Genomic DNA, 25775 nt, shown 5'->3' on the forward strand with positions numbered 1-25775 from the left:
GTAGGTTTTTTCCTTCTGTGCCCTTCTTTGATAATTTCTGAGATGCGGAGTGAGAAAAGCCACTGAGGGCTTTTGTAGTCCCTCACCGCCGGGCGGGAGCTCCTGCTTGTATGGATCTGACTGATAGAAGATCCGAAGTACTGACCCGTTCCATGTTTACCATGCTGGGGTCTGGCTTGCGGCCTATTGTGGCCACTACACTGGGATCTCAGTGGTCGCTGGCGCTATTTTTTGGGAGGTGTTTCAATTACATTGAAAACTCCCATTGGCGCCCATTTTATCGTAGCCACGCTATGGCGCAGCTTACATTGTGCTGGCCATTTTCCTGTGGCCGCGTTCTGAACGCTCGGCGGCCATCTTGGAGTAGTCCTGACCCCTAGTGCTGTATACAACTCACAGAGTGAGCATTTTGCACCAGACAGTGGAGGAGCACCGACTCTCTCCTGAGGTTATTAGCCTAGCGGACCAGCTGGTCCAGGGCCTCATATAGGTCTGTGATGCTTCATTGAATGCTGCGCCCTTGTTATCCAGGGCGTCTGTTTCAGAATGGTTTTATGCACACGGTGGTGTAGTGCTTAACTCCATTACTTGGCAGCAAAAGAGTCATTGGTTCGAATCTGCACACTGACGCCAATCTGCACACTGACGCCAATCTGCCTGGAGCTTGCATTGTCGCTCCCTGTGTCTGCGTGGGTTTCCTCCGGGTACTCCGGTTTCCTCCAAAGACATGTGTGCATACACCTACATAATATACATACACACTATGTGTGTGTATTATTTAGGGGCAACCCTCCCAGGCCGTCAAAGGCCCAGCTGGGGGACTAATCTGTCCCTGGGTGCATAAGCCGATCACGCCGGCACCCAAATCCTGACAATGTATGTAGCCTTCCCTCCCTGTCTCTAGGTGGGAGGGGCGGCTTGCAGGTTCACAATTCAGTGAAACCTCCCTGCTCTCCGACTAGTGGGTCTGCGAGGTGGTCTCTTCGGAGTACTAGATAGGGTTTCCTCCTATCCACAGAACAAAGTTCTGTCCTTGTGTCTTCCCCTCCCGGCCCGTCGGTCTGCCTTGGGCAGTGTGGGATTTGCTAAGCTGCAAGGTAATTTTACCTTTCCTGCAGGACGAGAGTTTTGGGGGTTTTCTATGGGCCTCAGGCCCTAAATACCTTTGTGAACGTCGGGTAGTTCCGCATGGAATCCATTTGTTCGGTGGTAGCTGCGCTTCATCCGGGGGATGTCATGACGTCCTCGGACATCAGGGACGCATACATGCATGTCCCGTTTTGCACATGTCACAGTGTTTTTTTCTGTGCTTCGTGATGAGAGAAGGGTCTCTGTCAGCCTGTGGCCCTCCCTTTTGATCTGGCGTCAGCACCATGGGTTTTCAGCTAGGAGCTCGCACTTATTTGAATTTTGTTGGGACAGCGAGGCTTTGCCTCATTGGCTACTTTGACGACTTTCTTCTGAGAGCAGCTTCTGTCTCCGACCTAGTGGATGGGTTATTCCCATTCAGACCCTCCGAAGATTCGGGTGGATGTTAAATGTTTAGGCCAGAAAGTGTAGCTCAGTGGCAGCAAGCCTGCCCTCCATGTGTGCGACCCAGGGTTCAAATTATGGGCATGCTAGGTTCCAACTCAGCGTTGGAGTATCTAGTGTTGATCCAGACTCCTCAGTGGCAAAGGTCCTTCTTCCCCTGGAGAAATTGCAGACTCTTCAGTCTGCAGAGAAGGTATTGGCATCACGCAATCGGTCTTCTCTCCGGGCGCCTGCTGGTTCGGGGTCTGTGGGTAGCCTCCTTCAAGGTGGTACTGTATGCCCAGTTCCACACCCTGGTTTTCCAGTGGAACTACTGTCCAGGTGGTAAAAATCTCTTGTCTCTGAAATCATTAGATTCCTGTGCGCCACCTAGTCAGAGTCTCTCTGAGTTGGTGACAGAGATTCCCGACTCTTCGGTCCGGGAAGTTGTTCCTTCCTTCCAGTGGTCGGTGTTTACGACGGATGCCAGCTCACGGGTTGTGAACCTGGAGGTTCACAAAACTGGGGGGTCCAGTCGGCCCTGAGTCGCTGGACTTGCGTGGACCTATGACCACACCTCCTTGAATGTGTCTGGTCTCGGTAGCTACCCAGGGTCGGGCCTGGCTAGTGCCTGGTGGGAGACCGCCTGGGAATACCAGGTGCTGTCTACTGTTCATTGTCCTACTATTTTAGGCGATCAGGCTATGCTTCTCCTTGTGGTCGACCGATCTGGTTTCAGCCGGACAACGCCACGGCCGTGGCTTCAGTCTACCATCAGGTATGCCGGCAGGCGGACTACTGGAGTCGCCAGATGCTGGACCAGGGCGACTGGTCTTTGTGCTTGGGGTGTTTCGGCTCCCTTACAGGAGGTGAGCCTCACATGGCATGGATCTCCTGGCAGCTTGTCTCCGCCGCAAGGGTGTCGGTTAGTGGCCAGGTCTAGTGATCTTGTACAGACGCGTCAGTCGCGCTGGTGGCCCTGTGTTGTCTGTATCGGTGATTTTTTGCCATTCCTCCATGGTAGTTGCTTCCTCGGCCGCTCCACAGAGTGGATGCTGAGGAGATCCCGATGATTCTAAAAGCTCCAGATTAATCTCGGCGTCCTTGGTACGCTGATATCGGGCGCCTGGTACAGGAGGTTCCTGTCTCGAGGTCCCATACTTCCTCCTGTTGTACAGTCACTGACTTGCTTAACATGGTTATTGGAAGCCAGACTTTAGGTGACCAGGGTCTGTCTGACTCGGTCATCTCAACAGGGCACCGTAGTCTTCTTCCGGAGGATCTACCGTCGCACCTCTCTTGGTGCGAAGGGCTGGAGTGACGTCCACGGGTGTACTCTCGGTGTCCAGGGTCCTGCTGTTTTTAAAGCTTGGATTGGATCTAAAAATTGCTTAAAGCACCGTTTGGGGGCAGATTTCAGCCTTGGCTGTGTTCTTTTAGTGGCCTTTTTGCGGCCCGTTCCCTGGTGGGTCCCCTTTTTTTGTGTGCAAGGGGTTTGTCATATACTTTCCCCTCTTGGCCCATCTCTTCCCCCATGCGTTTTGACTCTGGTGCTCTCGGTTCTTCAGGAACCTTCCTTTTGGAAACATCAGAGAGATTTTCTCTTGACACTATCTCAGAAGGTGGCCCCTTTAGTGGCCTTTACCTCTGTTAGAGGGGTTTCTGAGTTGGCGGTTTTCTCTTTAATTCGCCATGCTTGATCCCCCATAAGGATTAGGTGATGGTGCGCCCGCGACCTTCCCTTCTTCCGAAGGAGGTTTTGGCCTTTCATACTTTAGGCGTGGTACGTGCTTTGCGGGTATACCAGCCTACTACGGCTCCATTTCGGAGCTTCTGACTCTCTTTTGTGTCGGTGTCTGGTCCACAAAAGGGCCTGGCGGTCTCGTCGACCACCATTTCTCGGTGGATCGGGCAGGCCGTCATACAGGCCTATGCTCCTAAGGGCGGGCCCCCCTTTCCGGTCACGGCACTTTCGACCAGGGCAATTGGTGCTTCCTGGGTTTTTTTTTTTTTCGACATCATGCGTCGGTCTCACAGGTGTGCGAGGCGGCGATTTGCTCGTCCGTTCACACTTTTTCCAGAGTTTACATGGTTGCTGTGAGTGCATCTTATGATGTTTTTTTCAGCCGCTAGTTTTTGCCGGCGGCTGTTTAAAGTTGCACCTCCTCCGTTGAGGAGTTCTGCTTGTTTTGGGGTGAAGTTAAAATTGTTTTTGCTGATATATTTCCCACCCCTCGTTTTTTGACACTGCTTGGGGACGTCCCACTTGTCAAGATTTAAGGAGCTGTGTCCGTCCATGGACGATAAGAGAAAATAGGATTTTTTGTACTCACCGTAAAATCCTTTTCTCTGAAGTCCATGGACGGACACAGCTCCCACCCCTCCTTTTTAGGTTTGTACTGCTTGTTACGAACTGAGGCTGCAAGCTGCAGTGAGGAGGGTTATGTCTGGAGGGACCGCCCCCTGGGCGGGGCTGTTCAACTCTGTTAATGTAACATGTATTTAACTATTTAACATGTTTCTGCCTAGTCCTCTCCTGTAAACAGGGAACATAACCCACTTGTCAAGATTTAAGGAGCTGTGTCCGTCCATGGACTTCAGAGAAAAGGATTTTACGGTGAGTACAAAAAATCCTATTTTTCCTGGCATAAAATGCTGCATAGAAGACAAACTGTTTGTGCACACTGGGGTTGATAGTATTGCAGATTCCCAGGAGAAGTACCCTAGGATTTACCTCTACAGCTAAATCCCCCACCACATTAATCCCTCAACCACCTGTCTGCAAAATTCCTGAATCAGAGGGCATGACCAGACAGTAGACATAAATGTCCCTGTGCCACCCAAACATTTAGGGCAACTGTCAGTATGTGTATGGTAGATTTTAGAAAGCCTCTGAGGGGTATAGTATGCTATGTGGAGAAACTTGAGCTGAATATATCTATTGCTAGCAGATATCACCAGTGGATGTATTGTTGAACCCCTTCATCCCAATCCCTTCATCCTTAAGAAAGTGTATACCCCTCTGCCAAATGGCAAACAGTTGAATATTTTTACCAGTGTCTCTAGCAGAGATTCTAAGGTAGAGGGATGACAGGATCCTGTCAGCAGTGCTAGAAGTTGGGAAACGCTCCACAGTGTGGGAAGTAAATTTCCCTCTGGCATTATAGGTTGGATTTTAAGAATACCAAACCTAACCCACACATTGGGAATGGAGGTGCGGTAGTCGAGAATTACCCCGAAGTGGGGCATGGGGTGAGATCACTTGCGGGTCATTTGTCCCCATACTATGACTGTAGTATACATTGGTATGGCCTTCAGGCCTCAAAATACTAAATTACTCAGGGCTAAGTAGGAACCTAGGATGACCACGTCCAGATTGGACAGTTGGGTTCGTCCTCGCCTGCTCAAGCTACCAGTGTACCATCACCAAAACCACCACCCAATAGCACTGACGGAAACAGGGCAATGCCAAACCCCCAGTGAAAAGGCAATTGTAAGGTAGATTTTGCTATTCTAGGGATAGACCCTACCCAAATAAAGTTACTGATAATCTGGTCGAGGTTAACCCAAAATTAATTGGTGATAGGGACTGGGGTATTGCAAAATACATACAAAAACTTAGGAAGAGGTAATTTTTATGATGTTCTACCCACAAGAGAGAGTGGCATGGTCTTCCAGGCCTGGTCCCTTGGAGTCAGTTGGTGAAGTACTGGATATACATTATCATTCAAATATGAGGAGAGGGTACCCTGAATCTCATTCCCCAAATATCGAAATTTGGATACCCAGGTCAGGAGGGATTGAACAAGGGAAGGGGGGGGGGGGGCGGCTGAGATAGGGAAAACAGAAGCAACTTGCTCCAATTGATTCTGATGCCTGAGAAAACTCCAAAGCGGTCTATAATGTCTAGGGCCACATCAAGGGAGCCTGCGGCATCAGGTGGATACAGTAGTGCATCGTCTGCATACAAGGAGATTTGTTTCTCGCAAGGGACCCACTTGTAAACCGGAAACTCTTGAAGAGGAGTGAATTTGAATAGCCAGGGGGCTCCAGCGCAAAAAAGCCCAGGAGAGAACGGGCATCTTTATTTGGTGCCTCTGCCAAGATTGAGTGCTGGGAATAGGATACCATTAGTTCTGACCCTAGCCGTTGGGGAGCTCTAGAGCTGTTGGATCCAAGATATAAATTTGGGACCAAAGCCAAACTTACCTAGCACTTGCCACAGGAAGGCCCACTCAACGGAGTCAAAGGCCTTCTCTGCGTCAAGGTAGGCCACAACTCCAGTGGAGGTACTGTTTCTAAGGTTGTCACTGTTGGTGTATAGTCAACGGATGCTGATGTCAGTGCCCTTGCTAGGCATGAACCCAGATTGATTTTCGTGTACCAAAGATAAGATAACCGAGTTGAGGCGATTAGCCAGAATTTTGGTAAACACCTTCATGTCTACATTTAGTACAAAAATTGGGCGGTGGGATGCACACAGTCTTCCCAGGGTCTTTACCTGGCTTAGAACCACAACAATCACTGCTTTAGTCATAGATCTTAGGATACAGTCTTCCTCCACCACAGTCTGAAGTAGTTTGTGGAAGTGGGAGACTATGACCTCAATATGAGTCTTATAAACTTTAGCCGGAAGTCCATCCGGACCCAGAGTCTTGGCTGTCTGAAGTGTGGCCACTGTGTTCTGTACCTCCTTTATGGTAAAAGGAGCATCAAGTCTTTGACAGGCTGCAGCTGAGAGCTCTGGGAACTCTATAGTATCCAAAAAGGCTATTAGGCTGTCCGTACTATATTCTATTCTGAAGGAGTAGAGAAGTTTGTATAATCTCATAAACTGGGTATTTATCTGGGCTGGGTCTGAGTGCAATAAACCGTCATCATCCCTGATGTGAGCTATGTGAGTAATTGTGGAGCGTTCCCTAGCAAGCCAGACCAACAGCCTACCTATCCTTTCACCCTGTTCAAAGATCCTCTGTGTGTTTGGGATAGAATCATTTTCTGAGAGGAGGTTGTGCATAGCACCGCTATCTCTTAGTACAACACCTGTAAAACTCAAAGTATCCTGCGCTCCAGTAGTTGCATACTGGGCCTCCAAATTTTTGTGCCTTGGCCTCTGCTTCCTCAAGGACCGGGGATAACTCCCTTCTGACTTTACCTATGGTCAATTGATTCTGGCCCCGGCATGGGTCTTAAAGGCGTCCCAGATCACTGCAGGGGCTGCTGTGCCCCGGGTGGCATGCCCAAAAGTCTCCTAATCCCAAGGTCATCAGGGGAGTTGCACGCTCATCAGATACCCAGAAGCGAGAAAACCTCCATAAACAGGGACCAGATCAGTTCTAAGCTTCAGAAGCACAGGGGCGTGATCGGAAATACCACAGGGCAGTATGAGACATCCAGAGTACGAGATGTCAAGGAATTACTCATATAGATAAGGTCTATGAGGAATAACGTGGCATAGGTACTTGATTGACAGGTATATTGTCTCTCTCTTGGATGTCTCCAACGCCACATGTCACATAAGCCAAATGTCTCTGCCCAGCATGACAAGAGAGCCTCCATATTAGGATCAGGATTAAGTTTATCCATGCTAAGATTTGGGGGCATATTAAAATCTCCGGCCAGGAGAATATGTGCAGTAAGGAACTGTGCCACAATTGGCGCCAGTTAAAAATAAAATAAACATAGTGGCCGGAGGTGGGATATTTGCCCTCTGTATGAAGCACAACATATCTCCCGTCAGTATCCAGATGGAGATCTGGGAGAGTAAAGGGCAAAGATTTATTGAACTTTGAGTTGAGTTATGAAAAGGAGAGCCATATTGGTTATGGTGTAGGTATAAGTTATCTCTGAATCTCCACCTGGGATATATGCAGAACAACAGATATACTACACATCATGAGTTCATTGTAATTGCCAGTTGTAGGAGGTAAACCGAATCGACCTCCACTCAAAGTACACATAGCAAAATTGTGTGCCTTTAAAATAAATATTGCAAAGCTGAAAATTAAAGTAAAAAAACTAAATCAAAATTTCATCGCAAAAACCCCCCCAAATCAGGTTGCGCTTTGATCTCAAAACTGAACATGGCAACTGCCAATTGGGGATGTGCACAATGGAGCACCAGAGGTGATGGCATGATTTGCTATCTCAGTTCAAACAGAAAAGACCGCCTGTGCTAAGCCAGGATAAACAGCCCCTGCAGATTCAAATTCGCCCAGAAAGTTACAGGGGCACTATACTTGGTAACATGTTGCAGAACCGAACAGAGCCCGCCGAACCACACCAGAAGTAGTAGTATGCCTGGCAGGGGAGGCCCAACATAGGCCGTCAGCGGTAACGTAGATGGGGATGGAAGAAATTGGGTTCCTTGTATCATAGGATGGTAAATATGTTCCATATCTGAACCTCCCCAGACAGCATGGAACATAGGCTCACTTTAGACAAAAAACCCTTATGCCCTGTACACACGATCGGTTCGTCTGATGAAAACGAACCGATGGATTTTTTCATCAGATATCCGATGAAGCTGACTTTCATCAGTCTTGCCTACCCACCATTGGTTAAAAATCCGATCGTGTCTAACGCAGTGACGTAAAACACAACGACGTGCAGAGAAAAATGAAATTCAATGCTTCCGAACAAGCATCGACTTGATTCTGAGCATGCGTGGATTTTTGACCGATGGATTTCCCCACAGACTATCGTTTTTTTTTTTCTATCGTTTTTTTTAACCATACGAAAATTTTAAAACGGGTTCTATTTTTTTTTCACTGATATGGGGGGGGGGGGGAACTGATCGAGCCCACACACGATCGGTTTGTCCGACGAAAACGGACCGATGGACCATTTTCATCAGACGAACCGATCGCGTGTACAGGGCATTAGTGGCAATCTAGAGCTACACATTTCCAAATAATGCAGGGTTTAAAGTGGTTGTAAATTGAAAGTTTTTCTATTACATAATAAGAGCACAACTCACTTGTCCTTGGTCTGCCTGTAAAAAGAGCGGCCTGTCAACTCCAATCCTCCTCGCTTTGATAATAAAAAAAAAATCTTGGCTCCAGTGCAATAAAATAAAATAAAATTGTGGCACCACACTCCCTCAGCTTTGATTGACAAACATTAGAGCATGCTAAGCTGAGCTAGTGTGATTTCCATGGGGAGTGCACTGATGGAGAAATGCAATGACATCACGACACAAACGGACCAGAGTTTTTCGGAGGGTTGTGACAGGCATATGGAAGAGAAAATGGGTAAATCTAATGTGCTTTGGATTTGTATTTAGAAAGAGCTAAAACATGGTGCATGTCTTTGCTAATTGCTGCACATTAGGTTTACAACCACTTTAACAATTTTTTTGTGTGGCGCATGTGTACTTTTCAGAAAAGTTTTAAGTGAATGATGGAATAAATCCTTTCTTTGTTTTTCGATATACTGTAAATACCAGTATTTGGCAAGAAGTTGACCTATGTCATTGCAGTTGTGTCTTGACTATTTTTGAACCTTTATTTACTTTTATTTATTTACTTTTGTTATGTTTTTTTGTATGGAAGGAGTCTTGGAGTTCATTTTTCAAAAGTGAGATCTTTAACTCTGGACACCTGGGAGCCTGAGCTGCTAAAGGTAATAAACCACATTACTGTACTAATGTATATACAGTAGCTTGTGAGGTGGGAGCCTCTTGAATCTTGTAATCCAAGTGTGTTTGTCTGATTGTTACACTTCTAGATAAGAAAATAACAAAGTTTACTGAATAGATTAGGTATAGATTTTTTGGTTAAACCAGGGAGTTTGCTATAATAAATATCCCCCAAAAATATATAAAAAAAAAATGTTTTCCCTCAGTTTAGGCAGATACATATTCTTCTACCCATTTTTGGTAAAAAAAATCGCAAGAAGCGTTTATCGGTTGGTTTGCGCTAAATTTTTAGCGCTTACAAAATGAGGGATAGTTATATTGCATTTTTTTTTTTTTACTACTAATGGCGGCGATCATCGATTTTTTTCGTGACTGCGAAATTTTGGCGGACAATTTTGACACATTTTTGGGACCATTGTCATTTTCACAGCAAAAAATGCATTTAAAATGCATTGTTTGTTGTGAAAATGACAATTGCAGTTTGGGAGTTAACCACAGGGGGCGCCGATGGGGTTATGTGTGATCTGAAGTGTGTTTACAACTGTAGGGGGGTGTGGCTGTAGGTGTGACGTCATCGATTGTGTCCCCCCTATAAAAGGGATCACACGATCGATGACACCGCCACAGTGAAGAACGGGGAAGCTGTGTTTACACACCGCTCTCCCCGTTCTTCAGCTTCGGGGACTGATCGCGGGACTCCAGCGGCGATCGGGTCCGCTACCCACGGCTGGGTACTAGCACAGGACATACCTGTACGTGCATGTGCCCAGCCGTGCCATTCTGCCGACGTATATGTGCAGGAGACGGTCCTTAAGTGGTTAAAGCTGATTTGTATCATATCAAAATATGTCATCTTGTCTGACTCCCACACAAACATCAGATTTAAATCTGACTGTTTTGTTACTAACTTAAAGTAGTTGTTTCCCCCTCACTCCCCTTACACTTACGTGAGCCCTATCCTGACCTAGCAGCGGTTCTCCTGATCTTGCAGCAGTTCTCCTGGCTCTGTCCCTCCTCATTGCACAGATTAATAGCAGCAGGAGCCATCTGTGACGAGGGAGCGGCTGGCAGGGCCGAGTCACCAGGTTTGTGTCAATAAACGCAGACAAGGTGGCTCGGGAGCAAGCCTGCACAAGTGCCCCCATTGGTAGCAGCTTCCTACGGGGGCACTTGCCAAAGAGGAGCCCAGAGCACTGGTGGGGGACCCGAGAAGAGGAAGATCGGGGCTGCACTATGCAAAAAAAAAATGTTATTTTTTTCCCTCTTAAGTTTGCCATTATTCCAATATTTCTCTTGCTATCTGTGCAATACGAAAACTGAGATCTTTTACACTCAGTATTTATTTATCAAGCTAGATTTGATAAGGATGTTAATAATTTTGGTTGGATAAGAATCAACATCTTGAATAAGCAAAAAAACAATAGGAATTCATTGTAGTTAATGAAACCGCTGCTTTAATGTGATTGTAAAGTCTATTTTTTACTCTAAAAATAACAAACATGTCATACTTACCTGCTCTATAGCAGTCGATTTGCACAGAGCAACCTGAATCCTCTTCTTCTTGGGTGCCTCTTCTGCACTCCTGGCCTCTCCCTCCTGTTGAATGCACCCACATCAAGCAGCTTGCTATGGGGGCACCCGAGCCAAGGCATAGCTCCCTGTGTCCATTCAGGCACGGAGCCCCAGTTCAACCCTGTCCCCTCTCTCTCCTGATTGGCTAACTGATTTTGATTGACAGCAGTGGGAGCCAACGGTGCCGCTGATGTCTCAGCCAGTCAGGAGGAGAGTCCAGGACAGCCGAGGAACTTGTGGACATCGCTGGACAGAGATGGGGCTCGGGTAAGTGTTGGGGGGGGGGGCTGCTGCACACGGATTTTTTTTTTATCTTGATGTATAGAATGCATTAAGATCAAAAACCTTCTGACTCTACCACCACTTTAAATGAAGTATCTGAACGATACACAACTCTGTTTACAGAACAGTTTGACCTATGGGTCCCCAACATATGTCTTATAGTTATTTCTGTATTTTTTCAAATAGCTGATGTGTGAACTTGGAAATGATGTTATTAATAGTATATACGAAGCACAAGTGGACAAAATAGGTGTCAAAAAGCCTCAGAATGGATGTACGAGGTAGGTGTCTTTTGTGTGTGTTGTTTTATGCTTTTTTGAATATAATGTAAAGATATACCAGTTCACTTTGTAGCGAAAAAAAATGCATAAAACTACTATATATTTTATTTTGAATTGGTCTGGAAAATATGAAATATTTACACCGCGCGTCGAACACAGACCCATGCAGCTCTGTGCCACACAGCGGGACATCCCCGCTGTGTGTGTGAATACACAAGACAAGCGAAGCGGGGTAGAGAGAGGGAGGGGAGCGATCCATCCAGGTGAGTCTGTATACACAGAAGGGGGCAGAGTCTGGGGTATCCATTAAGACTAGAGCGATCTCTGTGTAGAAAAGGAACAACAACTACTTACCTCACACCCCCTCCATACCCACCTCACACCCCCTCCTCATTTAAAAAAAAAAAAGGAGTCTGTATTGATAAGGCACAGTAAAGCTGCATTGATGGGGCACAGACAAGCTGGATTAATGGGTCACAGTCAAGCTGCTTTGATGGGGCGCGGCGAGGCTGCGTTCACAGGCGTGGCGAGGCTGCGGTCACAGGCGCGGTGAGGTTGTGTGGGGCTGCATTGATGGGCACTGTGAGGCTGCATTGATGGGCAGAATGAGGCTGCATTTGATGGGCACTGATATGCTTTGTTAATATTATAGTTGTTATTTATTTTTAGAACTTAATTTTGCTTTAAACATTTAACAGTGTAATTTCATGAGATAATTTACAAGGGCATGTTTAGGGGCGGACTTGGGGGTGGGGCAGGGGAGAGGTTGGGTGGGGCAACTGGTGGCGAGTAACTCTTAAGGCCTGGCTAGTGGCTCATGACTTGAAATTTTGAGCCCTGACCTAATTAGTAAATATAGTCCACCTGTGTATAATTTAATCTCAGTTCTGTGAAGCCCTCAGAAGTTTGTTAGAGAACCTTGGTGAACAAACGGCATCATGAAGGCCAATAAACACACCAGACAGGTCAGGGATAAAAGTTGTGGAGAAGTTTAATGCAGGGGTAGGCTATAAAAAAATACCCCAAGCTTTGACTGTTGAATCCATTATTCAAAAATGGAGAGAGTATGGCACAACTGCAGACCTGCCAAGACATGGGCGTCCACCTAAACTGACAGGCCAGGCAAGGAGAGCATTAATCAGAGAAGTAGCCAAGAGGGCCCATGGTAACTCTGGAGGAGCTGCAGAGATTCACAGTTCAGATGGGAGAATCCGTCTACAGGACAACTATTAGACCCCTTTCACACTGAGGAATTTTTTAGGCGGTACATCGCTAAAAATAGCGCTGCTATACCGCCTGAAAAACTCCTGCACTGCATACTCAATGTGAAAGCCCGAGTGCTTTTACACTGAGGCGATGTGCTGGCGGGAGAGAAAAATAAATCTCCTGCCAGCAGCATCTTTGGAGCGGTGAGAGGAGCGGCGTGTATATCGCTCCTTCACCGCTCCTTCCCATTTTAAATAATGGGAAACCGCGGCAATACCGCCTGCAATGCGCCTCTGCAGAGGCGCATTGCGGGCGATGTTAACCCTTTATCGGCCGCTAGCGAGGGTTAATACTGCACCGCTAGCGATTGAATCCCGCGGCAAATCCGATGGTATAGCGCCGCTATTTTTAGCGGCGCTATACCGACGCCGCGCCTCCCGCCCCAGTGTGAAAGGGGCCTTAGTCATGCACTCCCCAATTTTGGCCTTTATGGAAAAGTGGCAAGAAGAAACCCATTGTTGAAAGAAAGCCATAAAAAGTCCCATCAGGAGTTTACGAAAAGCCATGTGGGGGACACGGCAAACGTGTCGAAGTGTGTTCTGGACAGATGAGATCAAATTTGAACTCTTTGGCCTAAAAGCAACATGCTGTGTGTGGTGGAAAACTATCTGCATATCACCCTGAATACACCATCCCCACCGTGAAACATGGCGGTGGCAGCATCATGTTGTGTGGATGCTTTTCTTCAGCAGGGACAGGAAAGCTGGTCAGAGTTTAGGGAAGATAGATGGAGCCAAATAAGGGCAATCTTCGAAGAAAGCCTGTTAGTCTGCAAAAGACTTGAGACTGGGGCGGAGCCGCATTTACTATCCAGCAGGACATACAGAATGGTTTAGATAAAAGCATATTCATTTGTTAGAATGGCCCAGTCAAAGTCCAGACCTAAATCCAATTATGAATCTATGGCAAGACTTGAAAATTTTACAGACACTCTCCATCCAATCTGTCGGAGCTTGACCTATTTTGCAAAGAAGAATGGGCAAAAATGTCACTCTGTAGATGCGCAAAGCTGGTTGAAACATCTCCAAAAAGACTTGCCGCTGTAACTGCAGCGAAAGGTGGTTCTACAAAGTTTAGAAACCATTTATAATTTTCCTTCCACTTCACAATTATGTGGCACTGTGTTGGTCCATTACATAAAATCCCAACAAAATACATTCACGTTTTTGGTTGTAACACAGTGGTTCTCAACCTGGGGGTCGAATGACGATTTGCCAGGGGTCACCGAATCCTGGGCTGTTCCAGAAGCCCACTCTCTCCCAGCCTTTTCGTGGCCACCCAGAGAAAAAACAAGAAAGGCGGGTCTAGAGAGAGAAGGGGGGGGAAGAAAGAAATTAGGATAGAGAGAGATAAAGGGGATAGAAAGGAGAACAAAGAGAGTGGTAGATCCCAATATGTACCATAAGGGGTTTTAATACTGTACGAGTGGAAGGGACTCGGGGATCGCTAAATGTCCGTGGATTAGGAGCGCAAATTACTTGTCTTTCCTTGGGTGCTGACAACCCACGCTACGAAAATTATTTTACTGTTGGGGGTCCCCACAACTTGGGAAATTTTATCAAGGGGTCACGGCACTATTAAGGTTGAGAACCACTGTTGGAGCATGACAAAATTAGGAAAACATCAAGGGGCATGAATACTTTTTCAAGGCACTATAGTCCATGTTAAGCCAGCTTCAAACTACTGTGCAACAGTTTGGACACAGTGCGGGTGTATCTTCAGTTTTCATGTGTGTTGCCCACAGTTTTAGCCACGGTCCCAATACATTTTAAGTTGTGCATTTTTGATGCATTTTCTGAAAGCGCACCTAATGTCTTGAATGCTGCATTGTTGGTATTTGCATCTTTGCGCAGCAGTGTGAAGCTGACCATAAAAAAATTTCAGCAGATACAAAAAGTGTAGCTGCTCACTTTTATTAGTCGGACACTCACCTGTCCCACGATCCAGCGATGTGGGCGTACGAAGCACCACCCCTCTCCCCCTCCTTTCTGTGGCGCCGGGCACACACTGCACATGCACGAGCCGCGCTGTGCACCGTGACTGGCCGGGCAATCATCTGTGACCTGTCCCAGATGATTGTCGAGAGGGAGGGGGGAGAGGTAAACTTCCTTCTGGCGCCGCGGTGCTCCAGGAGGAAGTGGGAGCTAGATCCCTCTAAAATTAGGGTATCCGCTCACCTGCACATATAGCGGAAGTTCCATTTTTGGGTGGAACTCCTCTGTAACACTTTCCCTACCGAGTCATTGTAAAATGACGTCGGTGGGAACCCTCCCTTCCTCAGAGTGGACGTCATATGACGTCCTTGCATTCCCGGGAGGCTAGGGGGGCGTGCACGCGCCCCCGCCGCATTGCTCGGGACCCGGTCCGCAATCATGGCAGGACCATGGATCTGTGTGTGTGTAAACACACAGATCCATGTCCTGTCAGCAGGGAGGAGACCGATGTGTTTTCCCAGTACAGAGGAACACACATCTGTCTCCTCCCCTTGTGAGTCCCCCTCCCCCTACAGTTAGCACACACTTTCGGGAACATATTAACCCCTTCCTCGCCCCCTAGTGTTAACCCTTTCCCTGCCAGTCACATTTACACAGTAATCAGTGCAGTTTTATAGCACTAATCGCTGTATAAATGTGAATGGTCCCAAAAATGTGTCAAAAGTGTCCGATATGTCCGCTGCAATGTCACGGTCACAATAAAAATTGCAGATCGCCGCCATTACTAGTAAAAAAATGTATAAAAATGCCATAATTCTATTCCCTATTTTGTAGATGCTAGAACTTTTGCACAAACCGATCAAAAACGCTTATTGCGTTTTTTTACCAAAAATATGTAGAAGAATACGTATCGGTATTTTTTTGTTTTAATTATGATATTTATTAAATCAAAAAGTAAGATATTGTGTTTTTTTCAAAATTGTCGCTCTTCTTTTGTTTATAGCGCAAAAAATAAAAACCGCAGAGGTGATTAAATACCACCAAAAGAAAGCTCTATTTGTGGGAAAAAAAGGGCGTCAATTTTGTTTTGGAGCCACGTCGCACGACCGCGCATTTGTCATTCAAAGTGCGACCGCGCTGAAAACTAAAAATTGGTCTGGGCAGGAAGGGGGTGAAAATGCCCTGTATGGAAGTGGTTAAGGAACATATTATTGTAACAAGAAACCAGCTGAAAGAACCATTTCACTGATTAATATACTTCAGTCCACCATTTTACCTATTTTCTGTCCCCTGTTTCATACACTATGACAGTGTAAAAGACAGAATCCTTCTTTTTTTTTGTTCTGTGTCACCCTGTACTATCCCTTATGGTTTATTTACGATGTCCTCTACATATTTTCCTGAGATAATGGCCATGTGATCTAGCTGATTATGGTCAGATCAGGGGTCATTAGTTTAAGTAACGTTTAGCAAATTATCTTAGACCATTTGTTAAATTTTTGAAATAACCTGGTGGGATTGTTGTGAAAAAAACTGTTCTGTTCTCTGACAGCACACATTTACAAAAGTAATTTTTTTATGCTGAAAGACAGGAGAAAGAAGCTTACATCAAAGCAAAGTATGTGGAAAAGCTGTTTGTGGATCATAGTCGTGAATCAGCATTCGTAGCAAGAAAGAAAAGCTTGAATGACAACCGCCTTAGTTTAACTGACAAAAGTCTAGGCGCAGAAGAAAACTCTAGAACGCCCACCAGACTATTAGGTAACTACAAATATCCTATGGTACTTCAGGTACACTTAATTTGATAGTTAACATGAATATCCTTCATTATGAATTTTGTATGCAAATTTCTGTAAGTCTTTACATTTATGCTTTATGAACACCTCCGTATTCAGTAAACACACCTATTGCTGTCTGAACAACATAGTTCTACTATTTAATCTACCATAGATGGTAACCTTTTAATGACAGGCAGAGCATTTAGTGTCTGTCTTTTATATCTAAATAAAAAATAAAATTTGTCAGCACAAATGTCGGTGCCATTGACTGGCTGGATTTTTGACACAGGTCTAGGTGCCAGCACAAAGACTCAGTTCCTTTGTATAGAACCTGAAGGTCCTCAAAGCTCAGAATGCTCTGCAATGCAAATGGCAAACCAGTTTCATGTTTTTCTGGCCCCAGACTGCCCCTTAGCACTTCATGCATCTTCCTGTTGTTGTCTTATAAGACCACCTTAACAGTGATGAGTGAACAGCAAGGAACAGTGTGGGGAGGTTTTGTTTTATTCTCTAGCTGATTTTCTGGAGTGACCAGCTAGGCCTGTGTCTAAGATACCAGGAGTTATATACAGTATGTGTATGCTTTCTTCACAGTACTGCACTCATGTGATCACTGGAGAGCACAAACTGCTAGAAATAGGCACCACCTTCATGGAGTCAGTTAGGCCCTACCAATATCTTCATCTTGGGTCACTCCAAACATGTAGTTGTCGAACGTAGAATACGCCTCTTGCCTTCTTTTTAGCCCTAGTCTGCAGATGTGCATTCTGCACTGTAGCTATTCTTATGCAGGGGCTCCTCCTAGCATTTTGTGTTCTACGGTGAATCGAGCAAAATGGTTTTCTAGTTCAGAGTCCATTTTCTGTAGTTATAGTGCAAATAGAAACATAAACCATGCAGTCTTTACGCTGGCCTGGCTCTGACACCTCTTGGGGAAATGTAGGGTAGAAAAATGCAAAGGTGAGAGATTGTATTTGCAAAGTTGCTTGTTGTCTATGGACATTCAAGAAACACTGTACCTGGGGGGGGTGTATGGGATGGACTGTCATAACTGAACAGATTGTGATGAGTGACTCAGAGTACTAAAGCCATTGGATCAGCGTGACAAAGGAATATTTATTATGTTTGTAGCTTGCTTACATTTACAATAAAGTAAAGTCCAATTTAAATAAAAATAATGTTTTCCTTTAAAGTGGATGTAAACCCTCACAATATACCTGGTGAAGTGAGCAGTTTAGATGATACACAGAGATTAAACAAGTCTCCCTGTATAAGTTTTACATGTATATCTGCTATCTTCATCTTTACCTACTAATTGGAAAGTACACGTCCTGTTAGATATTTCACGTCCTCATTCATCTGTAGGAGGAGATCATTACTAGACACAGTGAAAAAGTTGATTGGAGGAAAGGCACACCACCCATGTGAATTGTTTAGCTGGCTGCTAATCCATAGCAACCTGCTCTGTCTTCGGCCTCAGAGAGTTTGTCAAACGTTTTCAGGCTGATAACAGTGGAATGGGGCAGGACAGAGCTACCAGACTAAGTGCTCTGAAGAGAGATGACAAAACACTGCAGATAAATGTGACCAGCTCAAATTTCATGAATTGGGTTTACATCCACTCTAATTATGTGTTCACAGGTTACTGTATATCCTAAGGCAGCTTTCCAAGAGAGCATAGTGGTGTTCACTATGCGTTGTCTGTTGGACTTGTGTAGAATTTGAGTATGGCCAGCGCATTGGTTGCCTGTAGTCACACAGCCTCGAAGTACTGAATATAATCAAATATAAAGGCCATGGTCAGCCATTAGCTGCCTATATGTGATTTTTTTTATTTTTTATGTTTGTACATGTGCTTATGCTTGCCTGCTGTTTTAATGCATACTATTTGTATACAGTATATACTGATAGTGTTGCTTGCAAACCTAAATCATACCATTCTTGTGTTTACTCTTCTTTGTAAATGCAGAAGGACTCCCTCTGTGTCAGAGTATCACCATGGAGATGTATTCTCTTTGAGTTTGGTAAAGTTGCCTAAAAACAAAAGATTTATTAGGTTTTTCCTAAACAATATAAAAAAAGTCATGAACTGGAAGCAATAGTACAATATAGGGATACAAATGAAAAATCAAATTAAGGCATGCTTGTTGTAATACAATCAACAAGCCAAGAACATCAGGATGAAATATGCAGAGCAGTGACATGGCTTGGATGAGAAACATGTGCAGGTCTAGTGCAGTGAGCCTTCCAGAAACAGGAATGTTTTCCCTAGCTGTAAAAACTGCCTTGCTGAATGGAGGAATAAAAAGGGAAGAATGGCTCTTGCGACAGAGAAATTTTCCCCCCAGTGGGGTTTTTAGGCAGCTCAAATAAAGGGTTGGATGCAATATGTAAAAATGTAAAAAGGTTTATTAAGGGAATGTCACATACACCAAAAGAAATGGGGAGTATAAATAGGACATGAGTAGCGGTATATACAAAGGACATAGCAATGTGTTTTCATATAGTTTACAGCATACAACAGATTATTATACAGCTGGATACAGTGAACATCGCATGTATAAAAAATCCTAGCGCGTTTCAACCATTTTGTTGTAACTGAAAAGGAAGTTACAAGAGATTATTTAATGGTATTACGTATTCATTTCACTTGGTCACCCACCCTGCCCTAGGCCCCATCTATGTAGAGGCACTTTTCATAGGAAAAGAAAAAAGGGGAGGGGTAGAGAGGAAAAAGTGGAATGCAATATATAAATAGTATAGAAAAGATTAATTAAAATCTGGGTAATCAAGTGTGACTCTACAAGGGGTCACCTGATCTAGGGCGACGCCCAACAAGGTGGTAGGCAGGGGGGGGGGGATCACATGGAAGGAGTTGGTGGCCTACAGTGGGATAGTTAAAATACAGTATTTTTTTAGGGTTTATTGCAATGTATATGTATGTATACAAGCAAAGGACATGCCTATGGAATAGTTGATTACCTGGCATGCCAAAAATTGCCAACCCAGACATACATTTCTAAAATGAGTGTAAAAGTATAATTTGGTTCGATAGATTTATTAAAGGAGTTACCAATTGGGAAGGTTACAAATAGAACACTGGGAGGTGGTGAGATGGGAATGAAAAGAGTGAGGGAGTGGCTGGGCGAACAGGGAAGAAATGAAAAGGGAAGGACACTGAAGTGAAAGAGAAATATGAGATGGGGGACAAAAGGTGAGTGTGAGAGAAAGGGGGGGGCAGTGGAAAGGAAATAGTGGAGGGAAAAAATGTGGAGATGGGAAAGAGGAAGGGAAAAGGGACGCGAAGAGAAAGAGGAAAGTGTGAAGGAACGGTGTGTGCTGAATGTAAACAGCAATTAAATTGGCCTGGTGAAAAGAGGATAGAAAAGGAAAGAGGGAGAAAACCAAAAGGGAATGCGAAAAGAGAATGAAATGAGTAGGTAGGAAGGGGTGGGGGAAGGGAAGGGAATGAACGTGGTCGGGAGGGGAACAAAGGGATAAGAAGTGTGTGGAAAACAAAGTGAAATGGGTGGGAGGAGGCATAAGCGTGAGTGAGGTGAAAGGAGAATTGAAAATTGAGGGGAAAATGGAAAAAGAGAGGGGAGGGAAGAAAAAAGTGGGGAGAGCAGTGAAAGTGATTGGTGCAAAACAATGTATTGGAAAGGAACAAAGAAAAGAAAAGAAAAGGTGAGTGAATGATGTGATGGAAGAAAAGTGAAAGGAAGTGGGAGTGAGGGAAAAGATAGATGAAGGGAAACGGTTATGGTGTGAAGGAAAAAGGGAAGAAGTGGTGCAATGAGGAAAAAAAATATATATATATAATATATATATTTGGAGAAAAAATGGGAAAAAGGGAGAAGGGTGCAACGGGGGAACAGGCTGAGGAGGGGAAAGCAGGAAAGGCGAGCAGTGAAGGGAGTAGTAAAGAAGTGTTACCTAGATTGTCACAAGGCACTGGTAAGTCCTTGGGGTATGTGGAGGATTTCCAATGAAGACCAAGTTTCCAGGGAAGGGAGGACTTGGATATTCAAAAGAATAGTGGCAAGGTCCCCTTCTAAGATTGATAGAAAGGGGTAAATGATAGAAGAGGTTATTTGCATGGAACATAGTATAAATAAAGAGGCGGAGGTAGTAAGTTCCACACTTACCCTGAAGAGGAAATGGCACTTCTCCTGGAGGGAAGCAAAGTCCTCTGGCAGAGTGAATAAGGGCTGGACAATTTATATCCTGATTGTATCCTGATTGTGGCCAATGTGAGGGAATACGCCCTCCTGCCTAGTTAACCATGTGATGCTGGGATCCCCCCCCCAGTACCAGTGTCAGGAGTCACCTATACGCCAGGGGCGGTTCACACAGGTGGCCTCCTCGGCGTGTGAGAATGCCAAGACCGCGCTGGCCACTGCCGTCGCTTCTTGCAACCACTAAAGCAAAAGGAGTGGGGTAGGGAGAGGTGGATATGCTCATCACCTTTGGCAGGGTTATAGGGAATGTAGGAACAGGCAAGGAATAAATGGGGAAAAAAATATGGAAAACTTGCTTGGGAGTAAAAAAAGGGAATAGAAAGGGGAGGGAAAGGGACACTCATGGGCTGACCAGGGGGCCTTGGCGCTTGTCACCGAAAAAAATCATAAAGATAACAAGTTATGAATTATATTCATGGGAGTGTTGTAATCAATCCAGGGGCTCCAGACCTTGAGGTACTGGGTGGGTGTATCTTGAAGGATAGATGTGAGCACCTTGTGTACCATAATGCCCATGGGTCTCTGTTCTGCTTCAGCAAGATTAAGAACATGTCTCCACACTCGAGCAAGGTTTTACCGGGCTGCCAGGAACACAAACGCCTCTAGTTTCCTCTGGTTACTTGATAAGGACAAGATTGGTTCATGTAGCAGGGCATCCCAGAGGTTACAGGCCAGGGAGACATTGAGCATAGACCGTATCATGGTGTAGTACTCTCGTATCCAAAACCAGAGCACCTTTGGGCAAGTCTACCAATCGGAGACACTGAGGGGGTAAACAAGGTGATAATGTTTTGAAATGGTACACAACTGGACATACATCATTTCTATTGTAGCTCATTATATATGGAAATCTAGAATATATATGTTGTTGGAAACTTTCTAGAGGCAGACCAATACAGCCAAATCCCTATTGAAAGAATTAAAATGAGATTGGAGAGAGACACCGCTCCCTCTAGGGTGATGGGATTTTAAGAAAATTTAAGAATTGTATTACAAAATATCAGATAAAAATCAGTCATATTGTAATTCGACCATGAATTGATATTTCATATATGAAGTTCAAAAGATGCTTTGGATATGCAGAAAATGTTTCGCAGTCTCTTCAAGGCAGCTCAACATGCATCTATAGCTTCATCTGGGTTACATAGAACATACCAATAATATTGTACCAGTTAATTTTAAACACCAATACAATTGTCTATAATATAATGGTGACAAAAGATACAAGTGCTCACCAAACTTGTGGAATTGATCATTTAAGTCGGTGGTCTCCAACCTTTTTGGCACCGGGGATCGGCTGCGTGGAAGAAAATTGTGATTTTTTTTTTTTTTTTTTCCGTGGGCAATGGCTGGTGTTGGTGCTTCAATCATCACCGCACCATGGTTGATATGGTGTCAGGGTGATTGAAGCGCATTATTTCCATTATCACATTGTAGTAATAAATGAAATGGTTCAACTCGCCATAATGTAGAATCAGTGGAAACCCTAAGTGTGTCACTTGCCACTGTCGCCTGCTACCAGATTTTGATAGTCACTTGCCACGCTGCCTATCACCAAATGCGGAATGACACTTGCCACATCGCCTGCATTGTCACTTGCCACATCACCTGCCACGCTTACTGCCACAAGATGCGGAATGTCACTTGCCACATCACCTGCCACACTGCCTGCCACAATATGTGGATTGCCACGTTGCCTGTCACCAGATGCGGAGTGAGTGGAGCGCTCCTTGTGGTATATCATGCAGACAGCTGAGGAGTGAGCTACAAGTCCCAGCACACCTCACATGTACTCCCACACACAGCTCACCTGTCACTGATGATGTTGCATATCTGTGGGATCGCCCTTCTGGATGTAGCAGGGTGTCTCCCTCTTCATGCTGCAGCCGGTCTCACCTGGCAGAGGGAGGGTCCGGGACTCCTTCGGCTGTCACTCTCTGGCTCCACCCTTCTGCCATTCCTAATTAGCTGTCGGGGGGGGGGCAGGCAATCTGCGCCACTGAACAAGGAATCTTAGTTCTCACAGCGAGGAGCCGCGGGCGAGCGGCGATGCTGGGCAGGCAGTGAGATGTCATCTCTCTGCTCCCCGCCCAACTTTTGACACTGAGACAGAGCACTGGCTTTGAGGGCGGAAAATCAGTGATGCAGGGGGCGGAGAGATGATATCTCTACTTGCCCGCCCTCTCACTTATTCCATCCACCCAGCGCTCTCATGCCTGCCTGCAGAAGGGCCATGGCCTGGTAGTGGCCCAGGGACCGGGGGTTGACGACCCCTAATTTAAGCGACCATAGCATTATATAGGGAACCAAACCATTATATACCAGCCACGGCAACTTCTTGGTGGGAGTCGGAGCCACCAAATTGGTCAGTGGGACATTGGTTTGTGTTATTACCAAGGGATCATCAGGCCAAGAAGATTTTTAGGTTATTAGATTAATTCAATAAGTCAGTATTGACTATTCAGGTAGAAATTGGATTTAAATAGAATAGAAAACTATAAATTCAGCTATGCCACCCCCCAGGAAAAATCGTGCAAAGGGTGAAAAGTTCCACATAATTATGTATAGATGATGGTCATTAATAATTTACCGTGCATGATCAAAAGTATCCTCATAGTGACTCCTGATTCCAAATGTAAACTGCCTAGTTGGATATACAGATTAGGCTGGTAAAAACAACAACAATGTATAGGGCTAAAGAATATGCATATTTCTACTTGCTATTCCTCTACAGTTGATCTATATTAACTGAGTAGCCCTGGGAGTGTGAACCGGGGGCAGGTAATGTGCTTGCTAGTATTGCCAATACGTTAAAATAATGAATTAGTTAATTACCCACTAAGTCCATTTCAAAGCATAATTCCTTGCCCTATACATTGTTGAAAGAAGGGGGGGGGGGGGACTGGGCATGTACACACCCGAAAAAAACAATGCCAGTAGTGCAACAAATCTACCCCATTAGACCATCCACCCGCTCAAAGTCAATCACCTGTAAAAGGCACTCCATCCAATTTGCAACACATGAACCCGTAGCGGTTCAACAGTGGGCGTGCCACTGGCATGTGTTGACATAGAGAGGTGTGTATCAGAACTTAGACCGGAACCACCCTCTTTTATGTCCACAATCCCACCGGAAGTGATGGGTCAGTCTTGACCCCCTGACATCACTTCCGGTGCGGGTGCCTCTGAAGGCGCGTATACGCAAGAGAGCCAGCCTTATACCGTCCGGTACTCAGTACATAGCACAGGCCCCGACCATCCCACTATGAATGATGTAGGAGGGGATATGAGGAAGGAGATCTAATCCTTCTCCATCCACCAGGGGCACCAAAACGTCCCTACTTAAAACCAGATTTCACAGATGGCTACAATACATTGTTCTAATGCAGGAAAGGCACAATACATACATAGAAAACATATATCTATAAATATATACATAGACATTTGTGCCAGAGATACATAATATTAACTAGACCTAACATTAAAAAAAGAGATGATACAAGATAAAAAATAATAATTTAGAAAGTACAATATAAAGACATCTATGACAAATAATGAGAAATAATAAGGAAAATAAAAAGATGGGAAATCAAATAATAATTATAAAATATTCATTTGTTGCGTCATTATTGAAAATGGCCCAATTTTAGAAATTAAATTCTGGGAAAATTGAAAAGTCTATATGAAGTTGTTACAAGAAAGGTTTGAAGGACAACGCTGTAATTAACCCCAATGGGTAAGTGGCTCTTTGATTAAAGATCCACTTAGCCTCTTGTTGGAGGATTTTCTTTATCGACATCTCCGCCTTTTTCGAATTCGGATATTACTTCCAATGCGAAAAATTTAATATACGGTGGATCATAACCGTGATTTAGTCCCACATGTTTGCATATTGGTGTATATAGTAGCCCAGCATCAAGGTAATAGAGATGATCCTGTATTGGTTTTACCAATATAGAACGCACCACATAGACAAGTGGCTAAGTAAACTATGTCTATAGTGTGGCAGTCAGCGTAAGTTTTAAATTCATGGTATCCTCCTCTGGTTAAGGGGCATCCTTCACCCTCTCTAATCCATGGGCACCGAATCCCAATTTCCACATTTATATGTCCCCTTTCACCTGTCACTCCTAAAAGGCGAGCGGTTAGCGAAAAGTGACTGTGTACCAGGTTGTCCCTTATTATTGATCGAGATCTCCTATATACAATTAACAGTAGATTAGATACATATTTCGAGATCACTGGATCTTCTGCTAAGAAGTACCAGTTATTAGAGACTAATTTCCGAAAAAGATCCCGATGAGCACTAAAGGCAGGGATGAGTTTAGTTGTAGGATTGTTCTCACGAGTCTTAGATTTGAAAATTAGTGACTCTCGTGAGTTTGACTTTGCCCCTTGGTATGCCTTTTTTTAAGGCTTTTTTACTATATACTCTTGTGCTTAATCGTACAAACGGGGCCTTGGCCTCGATTTCGAAATTCTCCTCCCTGGCACAGTTTTGACGCAGTCTGAGATATTGACTGAATGGAATACTCCGTACCAGGGAGCAAGCGTGGGCACTGGAATAATGTAAGATAGTATTTCCAGCATCTTTCTGGTATAAATTACTGTGTATTGAAATATGTAGGTTCAAAAATAGATGTAGATCTATAAAAGGAATACTAGATGTGTTAGACTGAATCGTAAATTTAAGATGTAATTTGGTTTTTGGATATGAAAAATCATAAAGTCAGAGTTCTCCTGCAGAACCTGTCCATATGACCAGTACATCGTCTATACCTCTGCCAGAGCAATATATGGTGGAGGTAAACCTTGGCGACAGACGCAAACGCATTCAACTAAAATCCCATCACCTTCAGAGGGAGTGGTGTCTCTATAATATATATGTCGCTGCCTAAAAAAACAGCACTCTACAATTGCTGGAGTGTTTATAAAATTAATGTGATCCTTTACACCCAAGATACTGACAACATATTGTATAATTCAGTATCATTTTATTTATAATAAAAATTTAAAACACTAGTTGGGGCACACAAAATGTGTTATTCATAGCAATCGTAATATTCAAAGTAAGGAAATAAAAAAAAGATAAATAAGCGGGAGTAAAGATTCTTATACAGAAGTCCTCTTCGGTGATTATTATGAGACTTTGTTTAAGAAGTCCATCGTACAGTACTGTGGAAAAAGTAGTTCAAGACTTAGGCCGGCCATAGACGGTACGATTCTCAGCTGGTTCAGCAGGAATCGGCCATGATTAGAATCGTGTACGG

At 44.6% G+C, this 25775-nt stretch overlaps 1 protein-coding gene across 1 annotated transcript in view; it reads left to right on the forward strand.

The window, feature by feature from the left end:
• ACAP2 (ArfGAP with coiled-coil, ankyrin repeat and PH domains 2) overlaps positions 1-25775 on the forward strand; it is a 178735-nt gene that overhangs the window by 112866 nt on the left and 40094 nt on the right. Inside the window, exons 15-17 of the mRNA XM_040347722.1 lie at positions 9066-9135; positions 11192-11286; positions 16075-16247. Coding sequence (XP_040203656.1) covers positions 9066-9135; positions 11192-11286; positions 16075-16247 — 338 coding nt within the window. The remainder of the gene's footprint in view (positions 1-9065; positions 9136-11191; positions 11287-16074; positions 16248-25775) is intronic.

This window comes from Rana temporaria, chromosome 4 (assembly GCF_905171775.1).
Source record: "Rana temporaria chromosome 4, aRanTem1.1, whole genome shotgun sequence".
NCBI classification, from domain to species: domain Eukaryota; kingdom Metazoa; phylum Chordata; class Amphibia; order Anura; family Ranidae; genus Rana; species Rana temporaria.